Here is a 27,376-nt window from a genome sequence, read left to right as displayed (position 1 = left end):
AAATGGCAGAAGCCTTCTGACCTTTCCTGGAACCAGAAAAGATAAGAAATAGACTAGAAGTCTTTCTGAAACCTTTAGTAGCTTCAACATAATATTTCAAAGCTCTAACCACATCCAAAGAATGTAAAGATCTTTCCAGAGAATTCTTAGGATTAGGACATAATGAAGGGACAACAATTTCTCTACTAATGTTGTTAGAATTCACAACTTTAGGTAAAAATTTAAATGAAGTCTGCAACACCGCCTTATCCAGATGAAAAATCAGAAAAGGAGATTCACAAGAAAGAGCAGATAACTCAGAAACTCTTCTAGCAGAAGAAATGGCCAAAAGGAACAAAACTTTCCAAGAAAGTAATTTAATATCCAGAGAATTCATAGGTTCAAACGGAGGAGCCTGTAAAGCCCTCAGAACCAAATTAAGACTCCAAGGAGGAGATATTGACTTAATGACAGGCAGGAACCAAAGCCTGTACAAAACAATGAATATCAAGAAGTTTAGCAATCTGTCTGTGAAAAAGAACAGAAAGAGCAGAGATTTGTCCTTTCAAAGAACTTGCAGACAAACCCTTATCCAAACCATCCTGAAGAAACTGTAAAATTCTAGGAATTCTAAAAGAATGCCAAGAGAATTTATGAGAAGAACACCAAGAAATGTAAGTCTTCCAGACTCGGTAATAAATCTTCCTAGATACCGATTTACGAGCCTGCAACATAGTATTAATCACTGAGTCAGAGAAACCTCTATGACTAAGTATCAAGCGTTCAATCTCCATACCTTCAAATTTAATGATTTGAGATCCTGATGGAAAAATGGGCCTTGAGAAAGAAGGTCTGGCCTTAACGGAAGTGTCCAAGGTTGGCAACTGGCCATCCGAACGAGATCCGCATACCAAAACCTGTGAGGCCATGATGGAGCCACCAGCAGTACAAACGAACGCTCCATTAGGATTTTGGAAATCACTTTTGGAAGAAGAACTAGAGGCGGAAAGATATAAGCAGGTTGATAATTCCAAGGAAGCGACAACGCGTCCACTGCTTCCGCCTGAGAATCCCTGGATCTGGACAGATACCTGGGAAGTTTCTTGTTTAGATGAGAGGCCATAAGAATTATTTCTGGAAGTCCCCAGATTTGAACAATCTGAAGAAATACCTCTGAGTGAAGAGACCATTCGCCCGGATGTAGCGTCTGGCGACTGAGATAATCCGCTTCCCAATTGTCTATACCTGGGATGTGAACCGCAGAAATTAGACAAGAGCTGGATTCCGCCCATACAAGTATCCGAGATACTTCTTTCATAGCCTGAGGACTGTGAGTCCCTCCTTGATGATTGACATACGCCACGGTTGCGACATTGTCTGTCTGAAAACAAATAAACGATTCTCTCTTCAGAAGAGGCCAGAACTGAAGAGCTCTGAAAATCGCACGGAGTTCCAAAATATTTATTGGTAATCTCGCCTCCTGAGATTCCCAAACCCCCTGCGCTGTCAGAGATCCCCATACAGCTCCCCAACCTGAAAGACTCGCATCTGTTGAGATCACAGTCCAGGTTGGACGAACAAAAGAAGCCCCTTGAATTAAACGATGGTGATCCAACCACCAAGTCAGAGAAGATCGAACATTGGGATTTAAGGATATTAATTGTGATATATTTGTATAATCCCTGCACCATCGGTTCAGCATTCACAGCTGAAGAGCTCTCATGTGAAAACGAGCAAAAGGGATCGCGTCCGATGCAGCAGTCATGAGACCTAGAATTTCCATGCACAAAGCTACCGAAGGGAATGATTGAGACTGAAGGTTTCGACAAGCTGAAACCAATTTCAGACGTCTCTTTTCTGTTAGAGACAAAGTCATGGACACTGAATCTATTTGGAAACCCAAAAAGGTTACCTTTGTCTGAGGAATCAATGAACTCTTTGGTAAATTGATCCTCCAACCATGTCTTTGAAGAAACAACACAAGTTGATTCGTAGGAGATTCTGCAGAATGTAAAGACTGAGCAAGTACCAAGATATCGTCCAAATACGGAAATACCGCAATACCCTGTTCTCTGATTACAGAGAGAAGGGCACTGAGAACCTTTGAGAAGATCCTTGGAGCTGTTGCTAGGCCAAACGGAAGAGCAACAAACTGGTAATGCTTGTCTAGAAAAGAGAATCTCAGGAACTGATAGTGATCTGGATGAATTGGAATATGAAGATATGCATCCTGTAAGTTATTGTAGACATATAATGCCCTTGCTGAACAAAAGGCAGAATAGTCCTTATAGTCAACATTTTGAATGTTGGTATTCTTACATAACGATTCAATATTTTTAGATCCAGAACTGGTCTGAAGGAATGCTCCTTCTTTGGTACAATGAATAGATTTGAGTAAAACCCCAGACCCTGTTCCAGAACTGGAACTGGCATAATTACCCCAGCTGACTCTAGGTCTGAAACACATTTCAGAAACGCCTGAGCCTTTACTGGGTTTACTGGGATGCGTGAGAGAAAAAAAATCTTCTCACAGGCGGCCTTACCTTGAAACCTATTCTGTACCCCTGTGAAACAATGTTCTGAATCCAAAGACTGTGAATCGAATTGATCCTAACATCTTTGAAAAATTGTAACCTGCCCCCTACCAGCTGTGCTGGAATGAGGGCCGCACCTTCATGCGGATTTAGGGGCTGGTTTTGACTTTCGAAAAGGCTTGGATTTATTCCAGACTGGAGAAGGTTTCCAAACGGAAACAGTTTCTTTAGGGGAAGGGTCAGGCTTTTGTTCCTTATTCTGACGAAAGGAACGAAAACGATTAGCAGCCCTATATTTACCTTTAGATTTTTTGTCCTGAGTCAAAAAGGCTCCCTTCCCCCCCAGTAATAGTTGAAATTATTGAATCTAACTGAGAACCAAATAATTTATTACCTTGGAAAGAAAGAGAAAGCAATGTTGACTTAGAAGTCATATCTGCATTCCAAGATTTAAGCCATAAAGCTCTTCTAGCTAAAATAGCTAAAGACATATACCTGACATCAATTCTAATGATATCAAAAATGGCATCACAAATAAAGTTATTAGCATGTTGAAGAAGTTTAACAATGCTATAAGCATTATGGTCTGACACTTGTTGCGCTAAAGCCTCCAACCAAAAAGTGGAAGCTGCAGCAACATCAGCCAAAGAAATAGCAGGCCTAAGAAGATTACCTGAACATAAATAAGCCTTCCTTAGGAAAGATTCAAGCTTCCTATCTAAAGGATCCTTAAACGAAGTACTATCTGCCGTAGGAATAGTAGTACGTTTAGCAAGAGTAGAGATAGCCCCATCAACTTTGGGGACTTTCTCCCAAAACTCTAATCTGTCAGATGGCAAAGGGTACAATTTCTTAAACCTTGGTGAAGGAGTAAATGAAGTACCCAGACTATTCCATTCCCTAGAAATTACTTCTGAAATAGCATCAGGAACTGGAAAAACTTCTGGAATAACTACATGAGGTTTAAAAACCGAATTTAAATACTTATTAGTTTTAATATCAAGAGGACTAGACTCCTCCATATCTAATGCAATCAACACTTCTTTAAGTAAAGAACGAATAAACTCCATCTTAAATAAATATGAATATTTATCAGTGTCAATATCTGAGGTAGAATCTTCTGAACCAGAGAGATCCTCATCAGAAATAGATAAGTCAGAATGATGGCGGTCATTTAAAAATTAATCTGAAATATGAGAAGTTTTAAAAGACCTTTTACGTTTACTGGAAGGAGGAATAACAGACAGAGCCTTCCTAATAGAATTAGAAACAAATTCTCTTACATTAACAGGAACATCCTGAACATTAGATGTTGAAGGAACAACAACAGGTAATGGATTATTACTAATGGAGACATTATCTGCGTTAGAAAGTTTTTCATGACAACTAACACAAACTACAGCCGGAGGAACAGTTACCAAAAGTTTACAACAAATGCACTTAGCTTTGGTAGAACCAACATCAGGCAGCGTCTTTCCAGAAGTAGATTCTGATCCAGGGTCAGGTTGTGACATCTTGCAATATGTAATAGAAAAAACAACATATAAAGCAAAATTATCAAATTCCTTAAATGACAGTTTCAGGAATGGGAAAAAATGCAAAACAAACAAGCCTCTAGCAACCAGAAGCAACAAAAAAATGAGACTGAAATAATGTGAAAAAACTGGCGCCAAGAATGACGCCCACTTTTTTTGGCGCCAAGAATGACGCCCACTTTTTTTGGCGCCAAGAATGACGCCCACATTTTTTGGCGCCAAAAACGTCTAACACGCATGCGTCAAAAATGACGCAACCACGTGAAAACTTCCGGCGTCAACTATGGCGCCGGAAATGACTACATTTTGCGTCAAAAAAGTTTGCACCAAAAAGAACGCAATAAATTGAAGTATTTTTTGCCCCCGCGAGCCTAACAGCCCGCAAGGAAAAAAAAGTCAATTGAAATTTTTAAGGTAAGAAAAAATATTTATTCATATGCATTTTCCCAAAAAATTAAACTGACCGTCTGAAAGAAGGAATACCGATTATCCTGAATCAAGGCAAATATAAGTTTTAAGACATATTTAGAACTTTACATATATATAAGTGCCCAACCATAGCTTTGAGTGTCATAAATAGAATTAAGATTTACTTACCCCAAGACACTCATCTACATATAGTAGATAGCCAAACCAGTACTGAAACTGTAATCAGTAGAGGTAATGGTATATAAGAGTATATCGTCGATGTGAAAAGGGAGGTAGGAGAAGAAATCTCTACGACCGATAACAGAGAACCTATGAAATAGATCCCCTAGAGGAAGACCATGGTATTCAAATAGGCAATACTCTCTTCACATCCCTCTGACATTCACTGCACTCAGAGGAAAACCGGGCTTCAGCCTGCTGCGAAGCGCATATCAACATAGAAATCTAGCACAAACTTACTTCACCACCTCCATGGGAGGCAAAGTTTGTAAAACTGAATTGTGGGTGTGGTGAGGGGTGTATTTATAAGCATTTTGTGGTTTGGGAAATTTTGCCCCTCCTGGTAGGAATGTATATCCCATACGTCACTAGCTCATGGACTCTTGCTAATTACATGAAATAAATTATGTTTTCTCTTGTAAGATGTATCGAGTCCACAGATTCATCCTTACTTGTGGGATACCAATACCAAAGCTTTAGGACACGGATGAAGGGAGGGACAAGACAGGGACCTTAAACGGAAGGCACCACTGCTTGTAGAACCTTTCTCCCAAAAATAGCCTCCGAAGAAGCAAAAGTATCAAATTTGTAAAATATGGAAAAAAGTATGAAGCGAAGACCCAGTCGCCGCATTACAAATCTGTTCAACAGAAGCCTCATTTTTAAAAGCCCATGTGGAAGCCACAGCTCTAGAAGAATGAGCAGTAATTCTATCAGGAGGCTGCTATCCATCAGTCTCATAAGCCAAACGAATGATGCTTTTCAGTCAAAAAGAAAGAGAGGTAGCCGTAGCCTTTTGACCTCTCCGCTTACCAGAACAACAAACAATGAGGATGTTTGACGGACATCTTTAGTTGCTTGTAAGTAGAACTTTAAAGCACGAACCACATCAAGATTGTGCAACAGACGTTCCTTCTTTGAAGAAGGATTAGGACACAGTGAAGGAACAACAATCTCTTGATTGATATTCTTATTAGAAACAACCTTAGGAAGAAACCCAGGTTTGGTACGCAAAACCACCTTATCTGCATGGAAAATAAGATAAGGGGAAATCACACTGTAAAGCAGATAGCTCAGAAACTCTTCAAGCCGAAGAGATAGCTACTAAAAACAAAACTTTCCAGGATAGAAGCTTAATATCTATGGAATGCATAGGTTCAAATGGAACCCCTTGAAGAACTTTAAGGACTAAGTTTAGGCTCCAAGGCGGAGCAACAGGCTTAATTCTGACCAAAGCCTGACTAAATGCTTGAACGTCTGGGACATCTGCCAGATGTCTGTGTAGTAGAATAGACAAAACAGATATTTACCCTTTTAGGGAACTAGCTGATAATCCCTTCTCCAAACCTTTTTTGGAGAAAAGACAATATTCTAGGAATCCTAATCTTACTCCATAAGTAACCTTTGGATTCACACCAATAAAGATATTTGTGCCAAATCTTATGATAGATCTTCCTGGTGACAGGCTTTCTAGCCTGAATCAGAGTATCAATGACCGACTCAGAGAACCCACACTTTGATAGAACTAGGCATTCAATCTCAAAGCAGTCAGACGCAGAGAAACTAGATTTGGATGCGTGAAAGGACCTTGGATTAGAAGGTCCCGCCCCATTGGCAGAATCCACGGTGGAACAGAGGAAATGTCCACTAGGTCTGCATACTAAGTCCTGCGTGGCCACGCAGGTACTATCAGAATCACCGAAACACTCTCTCCTGCTTGATTCTGGCAACCAGACGTGGGAGTAGAGGAAACGGTGGAAATACATAGACCAGATTGAATGACCAAGGCATGCTAGAGCATCTATCAGCACCGCCTTGGGATCCCGGGACCTGGACCCGTAACAAGGAAGTTTTTTTCATTCAGACGGGACGCCATCAGATCCAATTCTAGTGTGCCCCATAGCTGCATCAGCTGAGCAAATACCTCCGGATGAAAAGTCTGGCGACTTAGTAAATCCACCTCCCAGTTCTCTACTCCTGGGATGTAGATTGCTGAGAGATGGCAAGAGTGATCCTCTGCCCATCTGATTATTTTGGTTAACTCCATCATCGCTAGAGAACTCCTTGTTCCTCCTTGATGATAGATATAAGCTACAGTCGTGATGTTGTCTGACTGAAAGCTGATGAATTTGGCCGCAGCAAGCTGAGGCCATGCCTGAAGCGCATTGAATATCGCTCTCAGTTCTAGAATGTTTATCGAAAGAAGAGATTCCGCCTGAGACCATAAGCCCTGTGTTTTCAGGGAGTTCCAGACTGCACCCCTCTGGCCTGCGGAAGTACATTCCCTGAGACAGGTGGTCCTGAAACAACCACCAGAGAAGAGAATCTCTGGTCTCCTGGTCCAGATGCAGTTGAGGAGATAAATCTGCATAATCCCCATTCCACTGTTTGAGCATGCATAGTTGCAGTGATCTGAGGTGTAGGCGGGCAAAAGGAACTATGTCCAATGCCACTACCATGAGTCCGATTACCCCCATACACTGAGCCACTGATGGCCGAGGAATGGAATGAAGAGCTCGGCAAGAGGTTAAGAGTTGATTTTCTGACCTCCGTCAGAAATATTTTCATTTCTATCGAATCTATCAGAGTCCCTAGAAAGGAAACTCTTGTAAGAGGGAAGAGAGAACTCTTTCATGTTCACCTTCCACCCGTGAGATCTCAGAAAAGCCAAAACGATATCTGTGTGAGACTTGGCTAGCTAGAAAGACGATGCCTGAATTAAGATGTCGTCTAGATAAGGCGCCATGCTATGCCCCGTGGTCGTAGAACCACCAGAAGGGACCATAGCACCTTTGTGAAAATACTTGGAGCCGTGGCCAACCCGAAGGGAAGGGCCACAAACTGGTAAAGCCTGTTTAGAAAGGCGAATCTGAGAAATTGATGATGATTTCTGTGAATAGAGATGTGTAGATACGCATCCCTTAAATCCACGGTAGTCATAGATTGACCCTCCTGGATCAGAGGTAGAATAGTCCTAATAGTCTCCATCTTGAATGATGGAACTTTGAGGAACTTGTTTAGAATTTTGAGATCCAAGATTGGTCTGAAAAGTTCCCTCTTTTTTGGGAACCAAAAACATGTTTGAGTAGAACCCTAGCCCCTGTTCCTCTTTTGGGACTGGGCGGATCACCCCATGGTATGTAAGTCTTCTACACAGCGTAAGAACGCCTCCCTCTTTGTCTGGTTTACAGACAATAGAGAAATGTGAAATCTCCCCCTTGGAAGGGAGTCTTTGAATTCCAGAAGATATCCCTGGGACACAATTTCTAAAGCCCAGGGATCGTGAACAACTCTTGCACAAGCCTGAGCGAAGAGAGAGAGTCTGCCCCCTACTAGATCTGGTCCAGGATCGGGGGCTATCCCTTCATGCTGTCTTAGAGGCAGCTGCAGGCTTCTTGGCCTGTTTACCCTTGTTCCAAGCATGGTTAAGTCTCCAGACTGACTTGGATTGGGCCAAATTCCCCTCTTGCTTTGCAGCAGAGGAAGCTGAAGCGGGACCACTCTTAAAGTTCCGAAAGGAACGAAAATGATTTTGTTTGGTCTTCATCTTATTTGATCTATCCTGAGGAAGGGTATGACCTTTCCCTCTAGTGATGTCTGAAATAATCTCTTTCAGTTCAGGCCCGAATAGGGTCTTTCCTTTGAAAAGGATGTTCAAAAGTCTAGATTTAGAAGACACATCAGCAGACCAGGACTTAAGCCATAACGCCCTGCGTGCTAAAATGGCAAAACCTGAATTCTTTGCCGCTAATTTAGCCAGTTGAAATGCGGCATTAGTAATAAAAGAATTTGCCAACTTAAGGGCCTTAATTCTGTCCATAATCTCCTCTAATGGAGTCTCCATCTTAAGAGCCTCTACTAGAGCATCAAACCAGAAAGCAGCTGCAGTAGTTACAGGAACAATGCACGCAATAGGTTGGAGAGAAAAAACCCTGATGAACAAAAATTTTCTTCAGGAGACCCTCTAATTTTTTTATCTATAGGATCTTTGAAAGCACAACTGTCTTCGATAGGTATAGTTGTATGCTTAGACAGAGTAGAAATAGCTCCCTCCACCTTAGGAACTGTCTGCCATGAGTCCCGCATGGTGTCAGATATGGGAAACATTTTCTTAAAAACAAGAGGGGGAGAGAACGGAATACCTGATCTATCCCACTCCTTAGTAATAATATTCACAATCCTCTTAGGGACTGGAAAAACATCAGTGTAAACAGGAACCTCTAAGCATTTATCCATTTTACACAATTTCTCTGGAACCACTATAGGGTCACAATCATCTAGAGTCGCTAATACCTCCCTGAGCAATAAGCGGAGGTGTTCAAGCTTAAAATTAAAGGCCGTCATATCAGAATCTGTCTGAGGAAGCGTCCCTCAGATAACAAATCCCTCACCCCTACTTCAGAGCATTGTGAGGGCATATCAGATACGACTACTAAAGCGTCAGATGGCTCAGCATTTTTCCTAAACCCAGAGCTGTCCCGCTTTCCTTGTAAACCAGGCAGTTTAGATAAAACCTCTGTGAGGGTTGTATTCATAACTGTGGCCATATCCTGAAAAGTAAAAGAATTTTACGCACTAGAGGTACTTGGCGTCACTTGAGCGGGCTGTCAGTATATTTATAAAAATCTTAGCAGTATTCTCCAAACAATGTGCGAGTATATGGCAGGGAATATATTTAGCAATCATTCTTTAGACTGAACCCACAATCAATATACTTCTACTAAGACAACGAAATTAATAGATATCTGAATTTTTTATTATTAGTAAATAACTATGAACATGTTGATACATAAATATTTGTGAGAATTAGAATATGAGTCGACACTATATGCTTTTAAAACTGTTCAAATAGGCTATGCAACATTCATAAAAATCTATCTTATTCACAGTAAAAGTTCACCCTGTTAGTACAATGAGATTTTAAGATCGTTAACAGCTAAATACCCAAGCAATACAATTCTAATTAGGGTACTAAAGTACATATATTCTTACAATGGACAAATGCTTTAAATGAATTCCTTAGCATACAAAAATTATCCTTTAACACTACACAGGCTTATGAAATACTAACTTGAAATACAAACTGCTTCTTTAAATCTGCTTAACTACAATTTGACTGATATTATCAATAACCTTTGTTTAAAATATTAAAGTTAGAAATCATACATCACCGGTCTGAACGAAATTGTAATTCAATATTTTCCAAATATCTTAGATCTCCTCATTTGAAGGAAAAGTTATTTTGCATAGATCAGGGTTAGTATTTCAGCTCCTTGCTTGAATGACTGTGTCCCAAGTATGCTCGCCAGTTATCAGTCACCAGGGTAAGCAATCACCAAAAAAAACAAAAAACTGTCCTCTCTTACATTTAACCTTCCTGTTTTATAATCATTAGAGATGTGGTTTGGTTACGCCCACACAGAAACCTTGTCTCGGATTGGCCCTTAAACGGAGCTGAGCATGTTCACCATGGCAACGCATCTTTTGAATAGTTAAATTCCCTTAACTATCCTACTGAATTTTTGCCACTTGGGGGCAGTAGACATACAGATAAAACAAATTCACTTTAACATTTCTAAGAATTTTTAACAAGTTAATTATTCTCATAAAATGGTTATTTAATCAGACCATAACTCTCTGCATAAATCACATACAAATTTAATTTTAGATAGGGTAGTTTCTTATGCATTTTCTGATCATTTTGAGATGAAACATCAATATATTAAAATTATTTATTCTGTTAATTATTCTGAATTGGTAGTATTTAAACTCCTGATATATTGCATTTGTGCAAATACAGCATGTTAAATTTCTGTGTATTTCTTCCTGAATATATGAATCTTGTCTATGTAGATACATTCACTTCCATGCAGTATCTTGTATTTATCATCTTTTTAGCTCCACCTGGAAAATATGAAAGCATGTTATATATCATCCAAACATGGGACTATCACAATTGCTATTCAATCTATACAGATTTCAATCTATCTCCCAGATATATATTCAATATAGTCTGGGGCATTATTTGATATGTTTATCTGCAAAATTATCAATGTAGTTATTTCTTTTTCAAAATGTATTTATCTTTATTTATGCTGTCTTTTAGCAATGGTCCCCAAGAGTATAATTTAAAGCATGTGTTTTCACTGTGTGTTATCCTCCCCAGACTCAATGTCTAACATTTTGTATATTCAAGTGTAATCGTTGCACAGCAGGGCTCATTTGCACCTGAGATAGCTGTTAAAGTTAAATAAGCCAAATATTTATTTCCCTCACTGGTTGTTGAGAATAATTTTGCATACTAAATGGGGGAAGAGCTGAACATGAGTTTGCACTTCCAATTAAGAGCAAATGCTTCCCTTTTGTTTCTTGGGACATCCTGTCTGCAATTTTAGTCTTGAGATATGCTCAGTGGGGGAGAAGTAACCATGATTGAAGTCAGTTTGTCTGAAAGAAATGATTTTCTACTGACCAGTCAGATCTGAATAAATATATATATTTATTAACCTTAAAATATAAGATTAAAATATATATTTATTAACTTTATATATACCTTGACATAAAGTTACTGGTAGTGACACTTGGGGAGAGCTAGATGGCGAACCCTCATTTACTTCTGACTGAGAATCATCTATTGCTCTATTTTTAAGTGCTAATATATGTTCTTTATAGTTTATAGACATATCAGTACACATTCTAAGAGGGGGTTCCACAATGGCTTCCAAAACCTATTGAACAAGGATTTTCCTTGGTGTCGGACATGTTAAACAGGCTAGTAATGTAACAAGCAAGCTTGGAAAACACTGTAATCAAATAAATAACACTTAGAATTAAAACGGTACTGTGCCTTTAAGAGAAAAAAAGTTGCACAAATTCTGCAAAACAGTGTAAAAAAGCAGTAAACTTAATGAAATTTTTACAGTAGCATCATAAAGCCTTAGTGACTTTGCACAGCTATGCAAATAAACAATTAACCCCTTAATGGCAAAACCGGATTGAAAAAACATCAAAACCAGTAAAAAGGACTTTAAGCAACTTGCCACAGCTCTGCTGTGGCTCCTACCTGCCCTTCAGAACGATTTGTGGGGAAAAAAAAAATCTTTTACAGCCCTCAAACACAGCAGGAACCTCAGGAGAAGCAGTTAGATGTCTCTGAGGAAAAGAAACTGCGCAACTGAGGCGGCGAAAATAGGCCCCTCCCACCTCACTCGATGTTTTGAGGCCTACCAAACACCAGAATGTCTCTTAATTAACCACGTGGGTTAAAAAAACAAAAACAAGCCACAATGACCCCTTTAGTCCCTTCAAAAAACGTTATAATTGCATCATTCACTGAATAAACAAAAACGTTTTTTTAACAGTGTCACCAGTAACTAATGAGCCCTTCCAGCAAGCTGAAATAACTATTAAATAGTCTCAATACAGCTTACCCTTCCCTCATTGGGATATTGCCAGCCTTTTCTAGAAATAACATAGTCTGTCTAGAAAAACATAGACTGAACATACCTCATTTGCAGCTTAGCATGCAAACCGTTCCCCCAACTGAAGTTTTCCTGTACTCTTCAGCCCTTGTGAGAACAGCAGTGGATCTTAGTTACAAAATGCTAAGATCATCATCCTCCTTGCAGAAATCTTCATCCCTTTTCTGCCAGAGAGTAAATAGTACACACCGGTACCATTTAAAATAACAAACTTTTGCTTGAGAAAATAAAAACCTAACATTTTTGTCACCACACTCCTCTTGCCCTTCCTAGCAGTTAAGCAGGCAGAGAGAATGACTGGGGGTGGAGCTAAGGGGGAAGCTATATAGACAGCTCTGCTGTGGGTGCTCTCTCTGCCACTTCCTGTAGGGGAGGAGAATATCCCACAAAGTAAGGATGAATCCGTGGACTCGATACATCACAAGAGAAATATAATTATAGCTAGGGATGTTAATATGGCTCCCGACTCTAAACTTGATAGGCTCGATAAAGGATCCCAGAATAAGAAAAATTATAAAGCCAAGATATTCCGAAATTTCTGTAATTCGCTGGCTGTTAAAGATATTTGGCGTATACAAAACCCTGACTCAAGAATTAACACGTGTGAATCTAAAAGCCATAAAATATTTTTAAAGAATTGGATTTGTTTTTGGTTTCTGATAAAATATGTGGGTTGGACATTGTAACAGATATTGTTCTTTCAGACCATGCTATTTTAACTTTAAGACACACACATTTTTTCTAAATTTTTCTTCCCTAAACACTTGTTACACAACATTAAATTTAAAAATTGGTACCAATCCAAGTGGTTTGGGTTTTTATAATTTTAATAAGACGTATATAAATAAATTAGACATTTTCTGGGAGACGACTGCAAAATGTTTTTTCAGAGGGGAAATTAAAGCATTTATGTGCAAGTGGAAAAGCAAGAATAAACAAAGGGAATTTCAACTAGCCAATGGTCTCAAGATTAGAATAGTTATAGGGCATATATCCTAACACCAAGTGAACAAAACTGGGACAAGTATATTAAGGCAAAGTCAGAGAGAGATATTTATTATTTTTAAAACAACAAACAGTTATTGGTGAAATGAGACAGAAAGCATTGTATGGGGGCTATTCAGGACATTCAGCTAAATACTTGGCTCACCAAGAAGAGATTGAACAATAGGATCTTGGCAGTTAAATCAAGATCCCAAAGATTCACTAATAATTCAGATATTAAAACAAAGTATTAAAACTTCTAAATTAAATAAAGCCCCAGGTCCCGATTTTCTCCCGGCCGAAAATTATAAAATGCTCCAAGATCAAATAAGCCCGGTCTTGCTTAAATGAATATTACCAGCAACAAAAAAACAACAAAAAAATGAATGTTCTATCAATTTTGCAGCTTCAAATATTGCTCTGATTCTAAGAAAAAAAAAAAAGGGCAAAGATCCAGAAAACCCTTCCTCCTATAGGCTGATATCACTACTTAATGTAGACTATAAATTGATAACATTTATTTTATCGAAGAGATTACAAAAATGTCTTGATCCATTAATCCACCATGATCAGGTAGGTTTTATGTCAGGCCGAAGTTCGATGAAAAATTTACGGAAAATTACAGTGCTGCTGTAGAATAAACTTACTTCTAAGAAATCATATCAAAGAAATGATTTAGTAATTCTTACAGTTGATGCTGAGAAGGCATTCAACGCGATCACTTGGGACCATCTGTTTACTTCTCTAGATAAATTTGGGTTTACAGGAAAATTTCAACAATTATCTATAAGAATCCCTTTTCTTTAATTATTAACGGCGAAAGATCAGACAGATTTAGGTTAAACAGAGGTACTAGGCAAGGATGCCCTCTCTCGACACTTCTTTTCAATTTATCATTAGAGCTATTAGCGATATTGTTAAGACAGGAACTAAAAGGGATATACCTGGGGAAAAATATCTTGACTCTTCTACTTTATGCAGACGATCAACTTATTTTTCTCAGTAATACGGCTCAGAGTATTCCCCAATTAATGTACATTATAAACATCTATAGTTCCATCTCAGGATACAAAATTAATATTTTAAAATCAGAACTACCCTGGATCCTGAGAAACCCCTTGTAGTATAGGAAGCCATCCCTTTAAAGGAAGTAAAAACTTTCAAATACTTAGGTATAACGCTCAGTGCGGACCCATCACAGTGGTATGCGCTTAACTTTCCTGGCTTCTTTGAATATTGTGTAAAAAAAATAAAAATAATAATAAAAAAAAATAGAACAGTGTATGAACCTACCTCTCTTTCAGCATGAGTCATACTAATTAAAGGAGTTCTATTCCCTAATATTCAATATTATAATTGGGTCTCCCTGTTTAAATACACGGTAGACTGGATCACTAAAAAAAGAATACGTGACTTATTTTGAATTAGAATCGGATTTGGTCATTCCATTTTCTCTAAATGCGATCTCACACTGTTCTCCATCCAATGATACTAATATAACAACATTTGGCAATATTATAAGAGCTTGGCATAGACTATGTTTAGAAGTAAATACAATACCATATATATCAAATTACTTAACGATTACCTGCAATTTATCGTCGGATTAGGGCGATCAATCTTCTCAGAGTGGAATAATCAAGGGCTGATATATCTTGCTCAGCTACTTGATCCTTTAACTGGGCATATGAAATATTTTCATCAGATTAGTACAGAATTTGGAATTTTGAGATCTGATTTTTTTGCGTACCTTCAGTTGCGACATTACGTTCCAATGATTAAAACAAAATACGGTACAGATTGCGCCCTTGGAAGCGTAGCAGATTCCATTAAAGCTTATCTGAAAGGAAATTTTTCAATCTCCAAGTTTAATGCCACCCTGATCCATTATATGGGACACCAATATATGAATGCCTTATTAATTAAATGGAATACATTGTTTCCAGAGGCAACTTTGGAGGACATCCAAGCAAGTTTTTTTATTAGCAAAGAAAACAAACTTCTAATGCATGTAAGGAACCACAATTTAAACTAACATGATTTACATTACGCCAAAAAAATGGCAGGTTGGTATGTAGCGGGGAACTTGTGTTCTAGGTGTACTTCTGTAAGGTTTTTTTTCCCTGACCTGTTTGCCATGTGCTGCTGGCAGCCATTTTACTCATCTCTCTTGTTGACTCTGGTGCATACTGTTTGATGCTGCTCATTTCCTGCACTTCCTTTTATGGCCAGACTAGTGTACATCATCCATGTGAGACAGGATGCAGTCTCAGAATTGTGACATCATCACTTATTATTTAAAGGGCCTCTGGTTCAGTATGCTTTGCTCTTGAGTTGTCTCAGACCTGTTTGTGAGAGCTCCTGTGTATTACCTGGCTGTCTGATGTCCCTCCTGGTTCCTGATCCCTGGCTTGTTCCTGACTCTGCTGTTTTCCTTGTTCCTGATTCCGGCTCATCTGACTATTCGCTTTGGCTCCTGACTCGGCTCGTCTGACTACCAGTTCTGGTTTTGATTCCTGGCTTGTTATTTGACTTGTGGAATTTTATTATTTTTTGCTATTACTAAAAAAGGTGCGATTATTTTTGCACTTCTTGTCTCAATCTGATTCCTGGCACCCTGAGAAGTTTGGACAGGGCGGATCTTCTGCACTGTTTCTAGTGGTGTCCAAAGATAAGACAGTTTTGGTCAAAAATCAATTTCTGGCTTAATAAAGCTGTGGATCTGCAGTTATTACTAAAAAGTCAGATCGTTATCTTTGTCAGACCTGATAAAAAGTATAGGAACATTCCCCTAATTAACACTAATTATGATCGGACGTATCTTGATATTAGAAAAATGGAAAGCCAGTTCAGCGCCAAGTATTGCTGAGTTTTCTAAACGAATAGAGACACAGATAGTAACAGAACAATATAAATGTACCGGCTTGGAACAAAAAAAGATAGAATCTCTTTGCCAAGTGGAGTACGGTTATTCAAATAATGCCAGCTGGGTCACAAAAACAACTGGTCTACCCAGTCAGGCAATCCATTTTTTTTAACTAAATATTCTCAACAGCAACTTTCCTGCACTATGGGCTAGTTAGCCGGACGGAATAATTTCTTCTTTTTCTTTCCCCTCATACTCGATGCGAGTTTAATAATCAGATTATAATCACTGAATTATTGTTGATTTTGCCGTTTTCTTCTGTAATGCAGTATAATTTCATGAAATGAATGAATACCTTATTGTGACTATGTATTGCTAAATCAATGATTGACAATGGTTGTTTAGAATATATTAGCTTAACTAAGCGCTATAGTTGGTGTATAAATCGTAAGGATATTAGTCCAATGCGAAGGGTCCATAAGAATTGTTTAAGCTTTTGTACATGGACTCCCCGGGATAGATGGTCGGAAATTTGTATTTAATATTGTACTGTCAAGAGAAAAAGTATTAATAAAAAGAGATAAAAAAATAAATTATTATTATATACACACAATAAAGTGATGTAATTTACATATATAAACACATAGATTTGCTAACAATAAACGCCTATGGAGGAACCCTACATATGTTCAGAGTGGAAGTTTCAAAAGTTATATTAAAAAAAAAAAAAAAAAAAAACCCAACATACATACACAGGTACCCCTCAGTTTACACCAGGGTTAGGTTCCAGAAGGAATGGTTGTAAATTGAAACCGTTTTAAATTGAAACCCGGTTTATAATGTAAGTCAATGGGAAGTGAGGGAGTTAGGTTCCAGGCCCCTTTCAAAATTGTCATAAGTAACACCTAATACATTATTTTTAAAGCTTTGAAATGAAGACTTTTAATGCTAAACAGCATTATAAACCTAATAAACTAATCACACAACACAGACTTCACTTGCATTTTTCTGCAAATAGTTATTTCTATGCATTCTAATCTGGACTGATTTATAGACAGGAAGATCTTGTTCCTTTGAAATCTGCTCGATAGCTCAGGTCTGGTTAAACTGATTAATTTCAGCTTGCTTGGCTGAAACACAAGCGGACAGCTCCACCTACTGGCTATTTTAATAAATGCACTGGTTCTCAATGCTTTTCAATAGCAGTCACATGACTGGAAAAAAAGGTTGTTATTCTGAAACGGTGTAAATTGAACCGATGTAAAACGAGGGCCACATTATATATATATATATTTATATTTGATTTGTAGGTGTATGCACTCTCACCATCTGTCATCATCTGTCAATAGTTTCAAAAATAGAATACGCACTATGTGAGTGCTTATTCTATTTTTGAAACACACACACATTTTTTTATATATATATATATATATATATATATATATATATATATATATATATATATATATATATATATATATATATATATATATACACACACACACACATATATACACATACATACATACATATACACACAGGGGTGTATGAAGAATCAGACTTATTGTGGCTACTCCAAATAAATTCTCATTCACAATATGATATTGATAGGTTGTAATCGATCACGTCACTAGATAGAACACCTCCTCTAGATGACGTGATCAATATAGTGCAAATAATTGGGCTAAAACAGATGAACTGGGGGCGCTGCTGGACGGTACTCTCCGTGCTAGCTAACTATTGTTGGAGTAGCGTCATTGCCTAAAACCTTTCACTGACATATCTTCATAAGGAGGAGTGTGTTTAACAGAAACACATACAAATATCCAATGTGAAATGAGGGGAAGACTTTAGGTAGCCTAATATGGGTTATGTTAATGTTATTATCCGGTGTTGGTAATGCTTAAAAGGGACACTGAACCCAAATTTTTTCTTTCGTGGTTCAGATAGAGCATGCAATTTTAAGCAACTTTCTAACTTATGCCTATTATCAATTTTTCTTCGTTCTTTTGTTATCTTTATTTGAAAAAGAAGGCATCTAAGCTATTTGTTTGGTTCAGGACCCTGGATAGCACTTGTTCATTGGTGGATGAATTTATCCACCAATCAGCAAGAGCAACCCAGGTTGTTCACCAAAAATGGGCCGGCATCTAAACTTACATTCTTGCATTTCAAATAAAGATAACAAGAGAACAAAGAAAAATTGATAACAGGAGTAAATTAGAAAGTTGGTTAAAATCGCATGCTCTATCTGAATCACGAAAGATAAAATTTGGGTTCAGTGTCCCTTTAAGTGTTGTATCATATGGAGAAAAAAAAATAAAAAATATAGGATAATAAAATATACCAAAGATTTGTTTAAAAATAATGTACAACTTATGTGAATGAATAATAAAAAGGACCTACAGTGATGTGATATGGGGATAAAGAAAGTGAAGAGAGAAAGAGAGAAAGAGAGGAAATTGAGGGATTGTTATAAAACAAAAGATTTCATAAAGCCATGCACACAGTCAAGACATACAGGGAGTGCAGAATTATTAGGCAAGTTGTATTTTTGAGGATTAATTTTATTATTGAACAACAACCATGTTCTCAATGAACCCAAAAAACTCATTAATATCAAAGCTGAATAGTTTTGGAAGTAGTTTTTAGTTTGTTTTTAGTTATAGCTATTTTAGGGGGATATCTGTGTGTGCAGGTGACTATTACTGTGCATAATTATTAGGCAACTTAACAAAAAACAAATATATACCCATTTCAATTATTTATTTTTACCAGTGAAACCAATATAACATCTCAACATTCACAAATATACATTTCTGACATTCAAAAACAAAACAAAAACAAATCAGTGACCAATATAGCCACCTTTCTTTGCAAGGACACTCAAAAGCCTGCCATCCATGGATTCTGTCAGTGTTTTGATCTGTTCACCATCAACATTGCGTGCAGCAGCAACCACAGCCTCCCAGACACTGTTCAGAGAGGTGTACTGTTTTCCCTCCTTGTAAATCTCACATTTGATGATGGACCACAGGTTCTCAATGGGGTTCAGATCAGGTGAACAAGGAGGCCATGTCATTAGATTTTCTTCTTTTATACCCTTTCTTGCCAGCCACGCTGTGGAGTACTTGGATGCGTGTGATGGAGCATTGTCCTGCATGAAAATCATGTTTTTCTTGAAGGATGCAGATTTCTTCCTGTACCACTGCTTGAAGAAGGTGTCTTCCAGAAACTGGCAGTAGGACTGGGAGTTGAGCTTGACTCCATCCTCAACCCGAAAAGGCCCCACAAGCTCATCTTTGATGATACCAGCCCAAACCAGTACTCTACCTCCACCTTGCTGGCGTCTGAGTCGGACTGGAGCTCTCTGCCCTTTACCAATCCAGCCACGGGCCCATCCATCTGGCCCATCAAGACTCACTCTCATTTCATCAGTCCATAAAAATCAGTCTTGAGATATTTCTTGGCCCAGTCTTGACGTTTCAGCTTGTGTGTCTTGTTCAGTGGTGGTCGTCTTTCAGCCTTTCTTAACTTGGCCATGTCTCTGAGTATTGCACACCTTGTGCTTTTGGGCACTCCAGTGATGTTGCAGCTCTGAAATATGGCCAAACTGGTGGCAAGTGGCATCTTGGCAGCTGCACGCTTGACTTTTCTCAGTTCATGGGCAGTTATTTTGCGCCTTGGTTTTTCCACACGCTTCTTGCGACCCTGTTGACTATTTTGAATGAAACGCTTGATTGTTCGATGATCACGCTTCAGAAGCTTTGCAATTTTAAGAGTGCTGCATCCCTCTGCAAGATATCTCACTATTTTTGACTTTTCTGAGCCTGTCAAGTCCTTCTTTTGACCCATTTTGCCAAAGGAAAGGAAGTTGCCTAATAATTATGCACACCTGATATAGGGTGTTGATGTCATTAGACCACACCCCTTCTCATTACAGAGATGCACATCACCTAATATGCTTAATTGGTAGTAGGCTTTCGAGCCTATACAGCTTGGAGTAAGACAACATGCATAAAGAGGATGATGTGGTCAAAATACTCATTTGCCTAATAATTCTGCACTCCCTGTACAGTGACTGAAGCAGAAAAGCAACCCCAAAACATCAGTGAACCTCCACCATGTTTGACTGTATTCTCTCTTTAAAAGCCTCATTTCTTTTTCTGAAAACAGTAGAATGATGGGCTTTACCAAAAGGCTGTAGTTTTGTTTCATCTGTCCACAGCACAGTCTCCCAAAAGGATTTTGGCTTCCTCAGGTAAGTTTTGGGAAACTCCAATCTGGCTTTTTTATGTTTCAGATTCAGCAGTGGGTTCCTCCTGGGTCTCCTACCCTAGCATCCCTTTTTATTCAGATGGCAACATAGTGCAAGCTGACACATTTGTACCCTGTGCTTGAAGGTCCGCTTCAATTTGTCTGGAAGTTGATAGAAGTTCTTTATCCACCATTCAAACAATCCTTTGTTGCAATCTGATCAATTTTTCTCTTTCATCCACTTTCAGGGAGATTAGCCAAGGGCTGTAAACTTCTTGACAATGTAGCACACAGTGGACACAGGAACATTAAGATCTCTGGAGATGGACTTGTAACCTTGACATTGTCCATGCTTTTCAACATTTTTTGCTCTCAAATCCTCAGACAATTCATTGCTACTCTTTCTCTTCCCCGTGCTCAGTGTGGCACACAGAGACACAACAGAAAGGTTGAGTCAATGTTTCACCATTTTAACTGGTTGCCCACACACAAACCCGATCCCATCTGCGCCCGCACACACAAACCCGATCCCATCTGCGCCCGCACACACAAACCCGATCCCATCTGCGCCCGCACACACACAAACCCGATCCCATCTGCGCCCGCACACACACAAACCCGATCCCATCTGCGCCCGCACACACACAAACCCGATCCCATCTGCGCCCGCACACACACAAACCCGATCCCATCTGCGCCCGCACACACACAAACCCGATCCCATCTGCGCCCGCACACACACAAACCCGATCCCATCTGCGCCCGCACACACACAAACCCGATCCCATCTGTGCCCGCACACACACACGATCCCATCTGTGCCCGCACACACACACTCCCATCTGTGCCCGCACACACACACTCCCATCTGTGCCCGCACACACACACTCCCATCTGTGCCCGCACACACACACACTCCCATCTGTGCCCGCACACACACACACTCCCATCTGTGCCCGCACACACACACACTCCCATCTGTGCCCGCACACACACACACTCCCATCTGTGCCCGCACACACACACACTCCCCTCTGTGCCCTCACACACACACACTCCCATCTGTGCCCGCACACACACACACTCCCATCTGTGCCCGCACACACACACACTCCCATCTGTGCCCGCACACACACACACTCCCATCTGTGCCCGCACACACACACACTCCCATCTGTGCCCGCACACACACACACTCCCATCTGTGCCCGCACACACACACTCCCATCTGTGCCCGCACACACACACTCCCATCTGTGCCCGCACACACACACTCCCATCTGTGCCCGCACACACACACTCCCATCTGTGCCCGCACACACACACTCCCATCTGTGCCCGCACACACACACTCCCATCTGTGCCCGCACACACACACTCCCATCTGTGCCCGCACACACACTCCCATCTGTGCCCGCACACACACACTCCCATCTGTGCCCGCACACACACACTCCCATCTGTGCCCGCACACACACACTCCCATCTGTGCCCGCACACACACACTCCCATCTGTGCCCGCACACACACACTCCCATCTGTGCCCGCACACACACACTCCCATCTGTGCCCGCACACACACACACTCCCATCTGTGCCCGCACACACACACACTCCCATCTGTGCCCGCACACACACACACTCCCATCTGTGCCCGCACACACACACACTCCCATCTGTGCCCGCACACACACACACACTCCCATCTGTGCCCGCACACACACACACTCCCATCTGTGCCCGCACACACACACACACTCCCATCTGTGCCCGCACACACACACACACTCCCATCTGTGCCCGCACACACACACACACACACTCCCATCTGTGCCCGCACACACACACACATACTCCCATCTGTGCCCGCACACACACATACTCCCATCTGTGCCCGCACACACACACACATACTCCCATCTGTGCCCGCACACACACACACTCCCATCTGTGCCCGCACACACACACACTCCCATCTGTGCCCGCACACACACACACACTCCCATCTGTGCCCACACACACACACACGCAGCAGATTTAACCAGCTGTACATTACCTGCCTGAGAGTGAAGAAGAAGGGAGCGGATAGATCTAGATAGAATAGGAACCGGATTAAAAGGCTTCCCTACCTGAGCACAGGTGAGACGATCTAATAAGCAGCCTCAGATCTGGTCCGTAAGGGAGGAACTGACGTGAGAATCACAGAGACAGAGTCCATGCAAGGGGAGAACTCAAACACTACAATTTGTATATGTATGTGCTATGTACAGAAATACTGCAGCACTGCACAGGGGAGAGTGCACTAAATACAGCAGCACTGTACAAGGGAAAGAGTACATTAAATACCCCGAATCTCTGTATATCGGGAAGAGGATCATGTGACTGCGCAGGAGGGGGGTAAATTATATACCCCTAAGCTCTGTATATGGGGAGAGGATCATGTGACTGCGCAGGAGGAGGGTACATTATATACCCCTAAGCTCTGTATATGGTAGAGGATCATGCGACTGCGCAGGAGGAGGGTACATTATATACCCCTAAGCTCTGTATATGGGGAGAGGATCATGCGACTGCGCAGGAGGAGGGTGCATTATATACCCCTAAGCTCTGTATATGGTAGAGGATCATGTGACTGCGCAGGAGGAGGGTACATTATATACCCCTAAGCTCTGTATATGGGGAGAGGATCATGTGATTGCGCAGGAGGAGGGTACATTATATACCCCTAAGCTCTGTATATGGGGAGAGGATCATGTGATTGCGCAGGAGGAGGGTACATTATATACCCCTAAGCTCTGTATATGGGGAGAGGATCATGTGACTGCACAGGAGGAGGGTGCATTATATACTCCTAAGCTCTGTATATGGTAGAGGATCATGTGACAGCGCAGGAGGAGGGTACATTATATACCCCTAAGCTCTGTATATGAGAGAGGATCATGTGACTGCGCAGGAGGAGGGTACATTATATACCCCTAAGCTCTGTATATGTGAGAGGATCATGTGACTGCGCAAGAAGAGGGTACATTATATACCCCTAAGCTCTGTATATGAGGGGGATCATGTGACTGCGCAGGAGGGGGGTACATTATATACCCCTAAGCTCTGTATATGAGGGGATCATGTGACTGCGCAGGAGGGGGGTACATTATATACCCCTAAGCTCTGTATATGAGGGGATCATGTGACTGCGCAGGAGAGGGGTACATTATATACCCCTAAGCTCTGTATATCAGGAGGGGATCATGCACAGGAGGAGCAGGACACAAGTCTACCAGCCCCCTATACAATGTAGGGAGCGCATTTCCACCCCAGATCTCTGACATGACAGCACTGCAGCTACCCCCATGGCACACAGAGCTAGCAAGGAAAGGGTTACTAGAGGGCCCCTTACATACAGCACAGGTACCCCGAGTACTACTCCCATACAGCACAGGTACCCCGAGTACTACTCCCATACAGCACAGGTACCCCGAGTACTACTCCCATACAGCACAGGTACCCCGAGTACTACTCCCATACAGCACAGGTACCCCAAGTACTACTCCCATACAGCACAGGTACCCAGAGTACTACTCCCATACAGCACAGGTACCCAGAGTACTACTCAGCAGCCCACAGCACAGGTACCCCGAGTACTACTCAGCAGCCCACAGCACAGGTACCCCGAGTACTACTCAGCAGCCAACAGCACAGGTACCCCGAGTACTACTCAGCAGCCCACAGCACAGGTACCCCGAGTACTACTCAGCAGCCCACAGCACAGGTACCCCGAGTACTACTCAGCAGCCCACAGCACAGGTACCCCGAGTACTACTCAGCAGCCCACAGCACAAGTACCCTGAGTACTACTCACCAGCCCACAGCACAGCTACCCCGAGTATTACTCACATACAGCACAAGTACCCTGAGTACTACTTACCAGCCCACAGCACAGCTACCCTGAGTACTACTCACCAGCCAACAGCACAGGTACCCAGAGTACTACTCAGCAGCCCACAGCACAAGTACCCTGAGTACTACTCACCAGCCCACAGCACAGCTACCCCGAGTACTACTCACCAGCCAACAGCACAGGTACCCAGAGTACTACTCAGCAGCCCACAGCACAAGTACCCTGAGTACTACTCACCAGCCCACAGCACAGCTACCCCGAGTACTACTCACATACAGCACAAGTACCCTGAGTACTACTCACCAGCCCACAGCACAGCTACCCCGAGTACTACTCACATACAGCACAAGTACAATGAGTACTACTTACCAGCCCACAGCACAGCTACCCTGAGTACTACTCACATACAGCACAGCTACCCTGAGTACTACTCAGCAGCCCACAGCACAAACAGCTAAGACTGCCCCTCCCCCTTCCCCTTTATAACCAGCCCTGCCCTGTTACACAGCCCACATGATCACTATTAAAGGGACATAAAACAAGTTGGGATGGAGACAAAAAATAATAATAATACTTACTTTAGCTTCAAATTTATACTGCAGTGCCTCGCCATTAACCCTTTCATTTAAGTTTCCGAATTGTAAAGCTCTAACTCCTCTCTATTGTTCTGGTAGAAGACAAAAGTGCATTGGGATTGTCTGCTGGAGCACGGCTAGAAGCTGTGAACTCAGGTGAAATACAATGCCTGTGTCTAAATACTGATAAGGGGGGTGGAGCTCCAGGCAGCATGGCTAAGTGAGTATTTTTTTTTTTTTTTAATATTTGCCAGCAATTTGTAAACTATTTTTAATGAATTAGCCCTTTTATGATATGCACAGATCTCAACCTGTTATCCTATACCTGTAGGTGTGAGCTTTAGTGAATAGGTGACTTCCTCCTGTACTGAAACTAAACAGTGTGAGCCTGTCCTGATAAACAGCATTCACATTTCACCCTACCGACACCACCAACACCTTAGCCTGTCCTGTTAATCTGCAGTCAGGGACTTACCATGTATTACAAAATACACTGTCTGAGCCTGTCCTGATAATGTACAGGTAAGTCATACTATACTGCACACCAGGACTGGTTTAGCCTGTCCTGATAATTTACAGGCAAGTCATACTATACTGCACACCAGGACTGGTTTAGCCTGTCCTGATAATTTACAGGCAAGTCATACTATACTGCACGCCAGGGGTGTCTGAGCCTGTCCTGATAATGTACAGGCAAGTCATACTATACTGCACACCAGGACTGGTTTAGCCTGTCCTGATAATTTACAGGCAAGTCATACTATACTGCATGCCAGGGGTGTCTGAGCCTGTCCTGATAATGTACAGGCAAGTCATACTATACTGCACACCAGGACTGGTTTAGCCTGTCCTGATAATGTACAGGTAAGTAAAACTATACTGCACGCCAGGGGTGTCTGAGCCTGTCCTGATAATTTACAGGCAAGTCATACTATACTGCACGCAAGGGGTGTCTGAGCCTGTCCTGATAATGTAAAGGCAAGTCATACTATAATGCACACCAGGGGTGTCTGAGCCTGTCCTGATAATGTACAGGCAAGTCATACAATGCTGCACACCAGGACTGGTTTAGCCTGCCTTGATAATGTACAGGCAAGTCATACTATACTGCACACCAGGACTGGTTTAGCCTGCCCTGATAATGTACAGGCAAGTCATACTATACTGCACACCAGGACTGGTTTAGCCTGCCCTGATAATGTACAGGCAAGTCATACAATGCTGCACACCAGGACTGGTTTAGCCTGCCCTGATAACGTACAGGCAAGTCATACTATACTGCACACCATGGCTGGTTTAGCCTGCCCTGATAATGTACAGGCAAGTCATACAATGCTGCACACCAGGACTGGTTTAGCCTGTCCCATCTTTGTTTAGGACATACATTTACCATATCCCAGGATATAACATACACGGTACTCACATCAGCCTCTGCACTGTGGCACAAACGTGTGATCTCCCCTGGTGCCCAACAACCCATTCAGAACCTTATACCCTGGTGGTTCATTAGGTCTCAGTTACCCTCCCCACCTGATCTAATTACTTCTTAAGTGGTCCCCAAAGAACAAAGCAATTATCCCTTGCATGACCTAATCCTCCTGGTCTACTCACTACTGAGCACACAGCTTCCTTATGCATTAGTACAAATACTATATATTTATTTGTATAGCAGACATCTTACACTTTATGTAATAAAATTAAAAATTAAAATTAAAAGCCCAAACCAAAACCAGACTGAGCTCAGCTATCATAGTCACCATAGTATTAGTGAAAGGGATCGCTATTGTCGTGGGTCAGGGGACAGTAGTGAGAGTGCAATAGCCCTGGTAATAGGAACTGAACAATGTCCCCAACATAACTTCCTGCAAAAATTGTATCCCCTCTGTTTGTCACTACAGTATGTGTCATTACCGTCTGTATTGTACATCTGTACTTAGCCTTATACATACTCCGGTACTGCTGTATTCCCTTACAGTATGTGTCATTACCGTCTCTACTGTACGTCTGTACTTAGCCTTATACATACCCAGGTACTGCTGTATTCCCTTACAGTATGTGTCATTACCGTCTCTACTGTACGTCTGTACTTAGCCTTATACATACCCAGGTACTGCTGTATTCCCTTACAGTATGTGTCATTACCGTCTCTACTGTACGACTGTACTTAGCCTTATACATACCCAGGTACTGCTGTATTCCCTTACAGTATGTGTCATTACCGTCTCTACTGTACGTCTGTACTTAGCCTTATACATACCCAGGTACTGCTGTATTCCCTTACAGTATGTGTCATTACCGTCTCTACTGTACATCTGTACTTAGCCTTATACATACTCCGGTACTGCTGTATTCCCTTACAGTATGTGTCATTACCGTCTCTACTGTACATCTGTACTTAGCCTTATACATAATCCGGTACTGCTGTATTCCCTTACAGTATGTGTCATTACCGTCTGTACTGTACATCTGTACTTAGCCTTATACATAATCCGGTACTGCTGTATTCCCTTACAGTATGTGTCAGTACTGACTATACTGTACATCTGTACTTAGCCTTATACATACTCCGGTACTGCTGTATTCCCTTACAGTATGTGTCATTACCGTCTCTACTGTACATCT

At 41.2% G+C, this 27,376-nt stretch overlaps 2 protein-coding genes across 2 annotated transcripts in view; one reads left to right on the top strand and one right to left on the bottom strand.

The window, feature by feature from the left end:
• LOC128647630 (uncharacterized) overlaps positions 1-24,245 on the bottom strand; it is a 199,348-nt gene extending 175,103 nt beyond the window's left edge. Inside the window, exon 1 of the mRNA XM_053700384.1 lies at positions 24,207-24,245. The gene's annotated coding sequence lies outside the window, so the exon portion shown is untranslated. The remainder of the gene's footprint in view (positions 1-24,206) is intronic.
• On the top strand, positions 23,609-24,637 carry LOC128646835 (uncharacterized). The gene has a single exon (XM_053699634.1). The coding sequence runs from the start codon at positions 23,609-23,611 to the stop codon at positions 24,635-24,637; it is 1,029 nt and encodes a 342-aa protein (XP_053555609.1).
• The last annotated feature ends 2,739 nt before the right edge of the window (positions 24,638-27,376 follow it).

Source organism: Bombina bombina, chromosome 2 (assembly GCF_027579735.1).
Source record: "Bombina bombina isolate aBomBom1 chromosome 2, aBomBom1.pri, whole genome shotgun sequence".
Classification (NCBI taxonomy): domain Eukaryota; kingdom Metazoa; phylum Chordata; class Amphibia; order Anura; family Bombinatoridae; genus Bombina; species Bombina bombina.
This window is presented reverse-complemented; position numbering and strand designations above follow the sequence as displayed.

Excerpts from the sequence above, each read along its gene's own strand:
- LOC128646835 (XM_053699634.1), top strand. The coding sequence starts at position 23,609 with ATGACAGCACTGCAGCTACCCCCATGGCACACAGAGCTAGCAAGGAAA.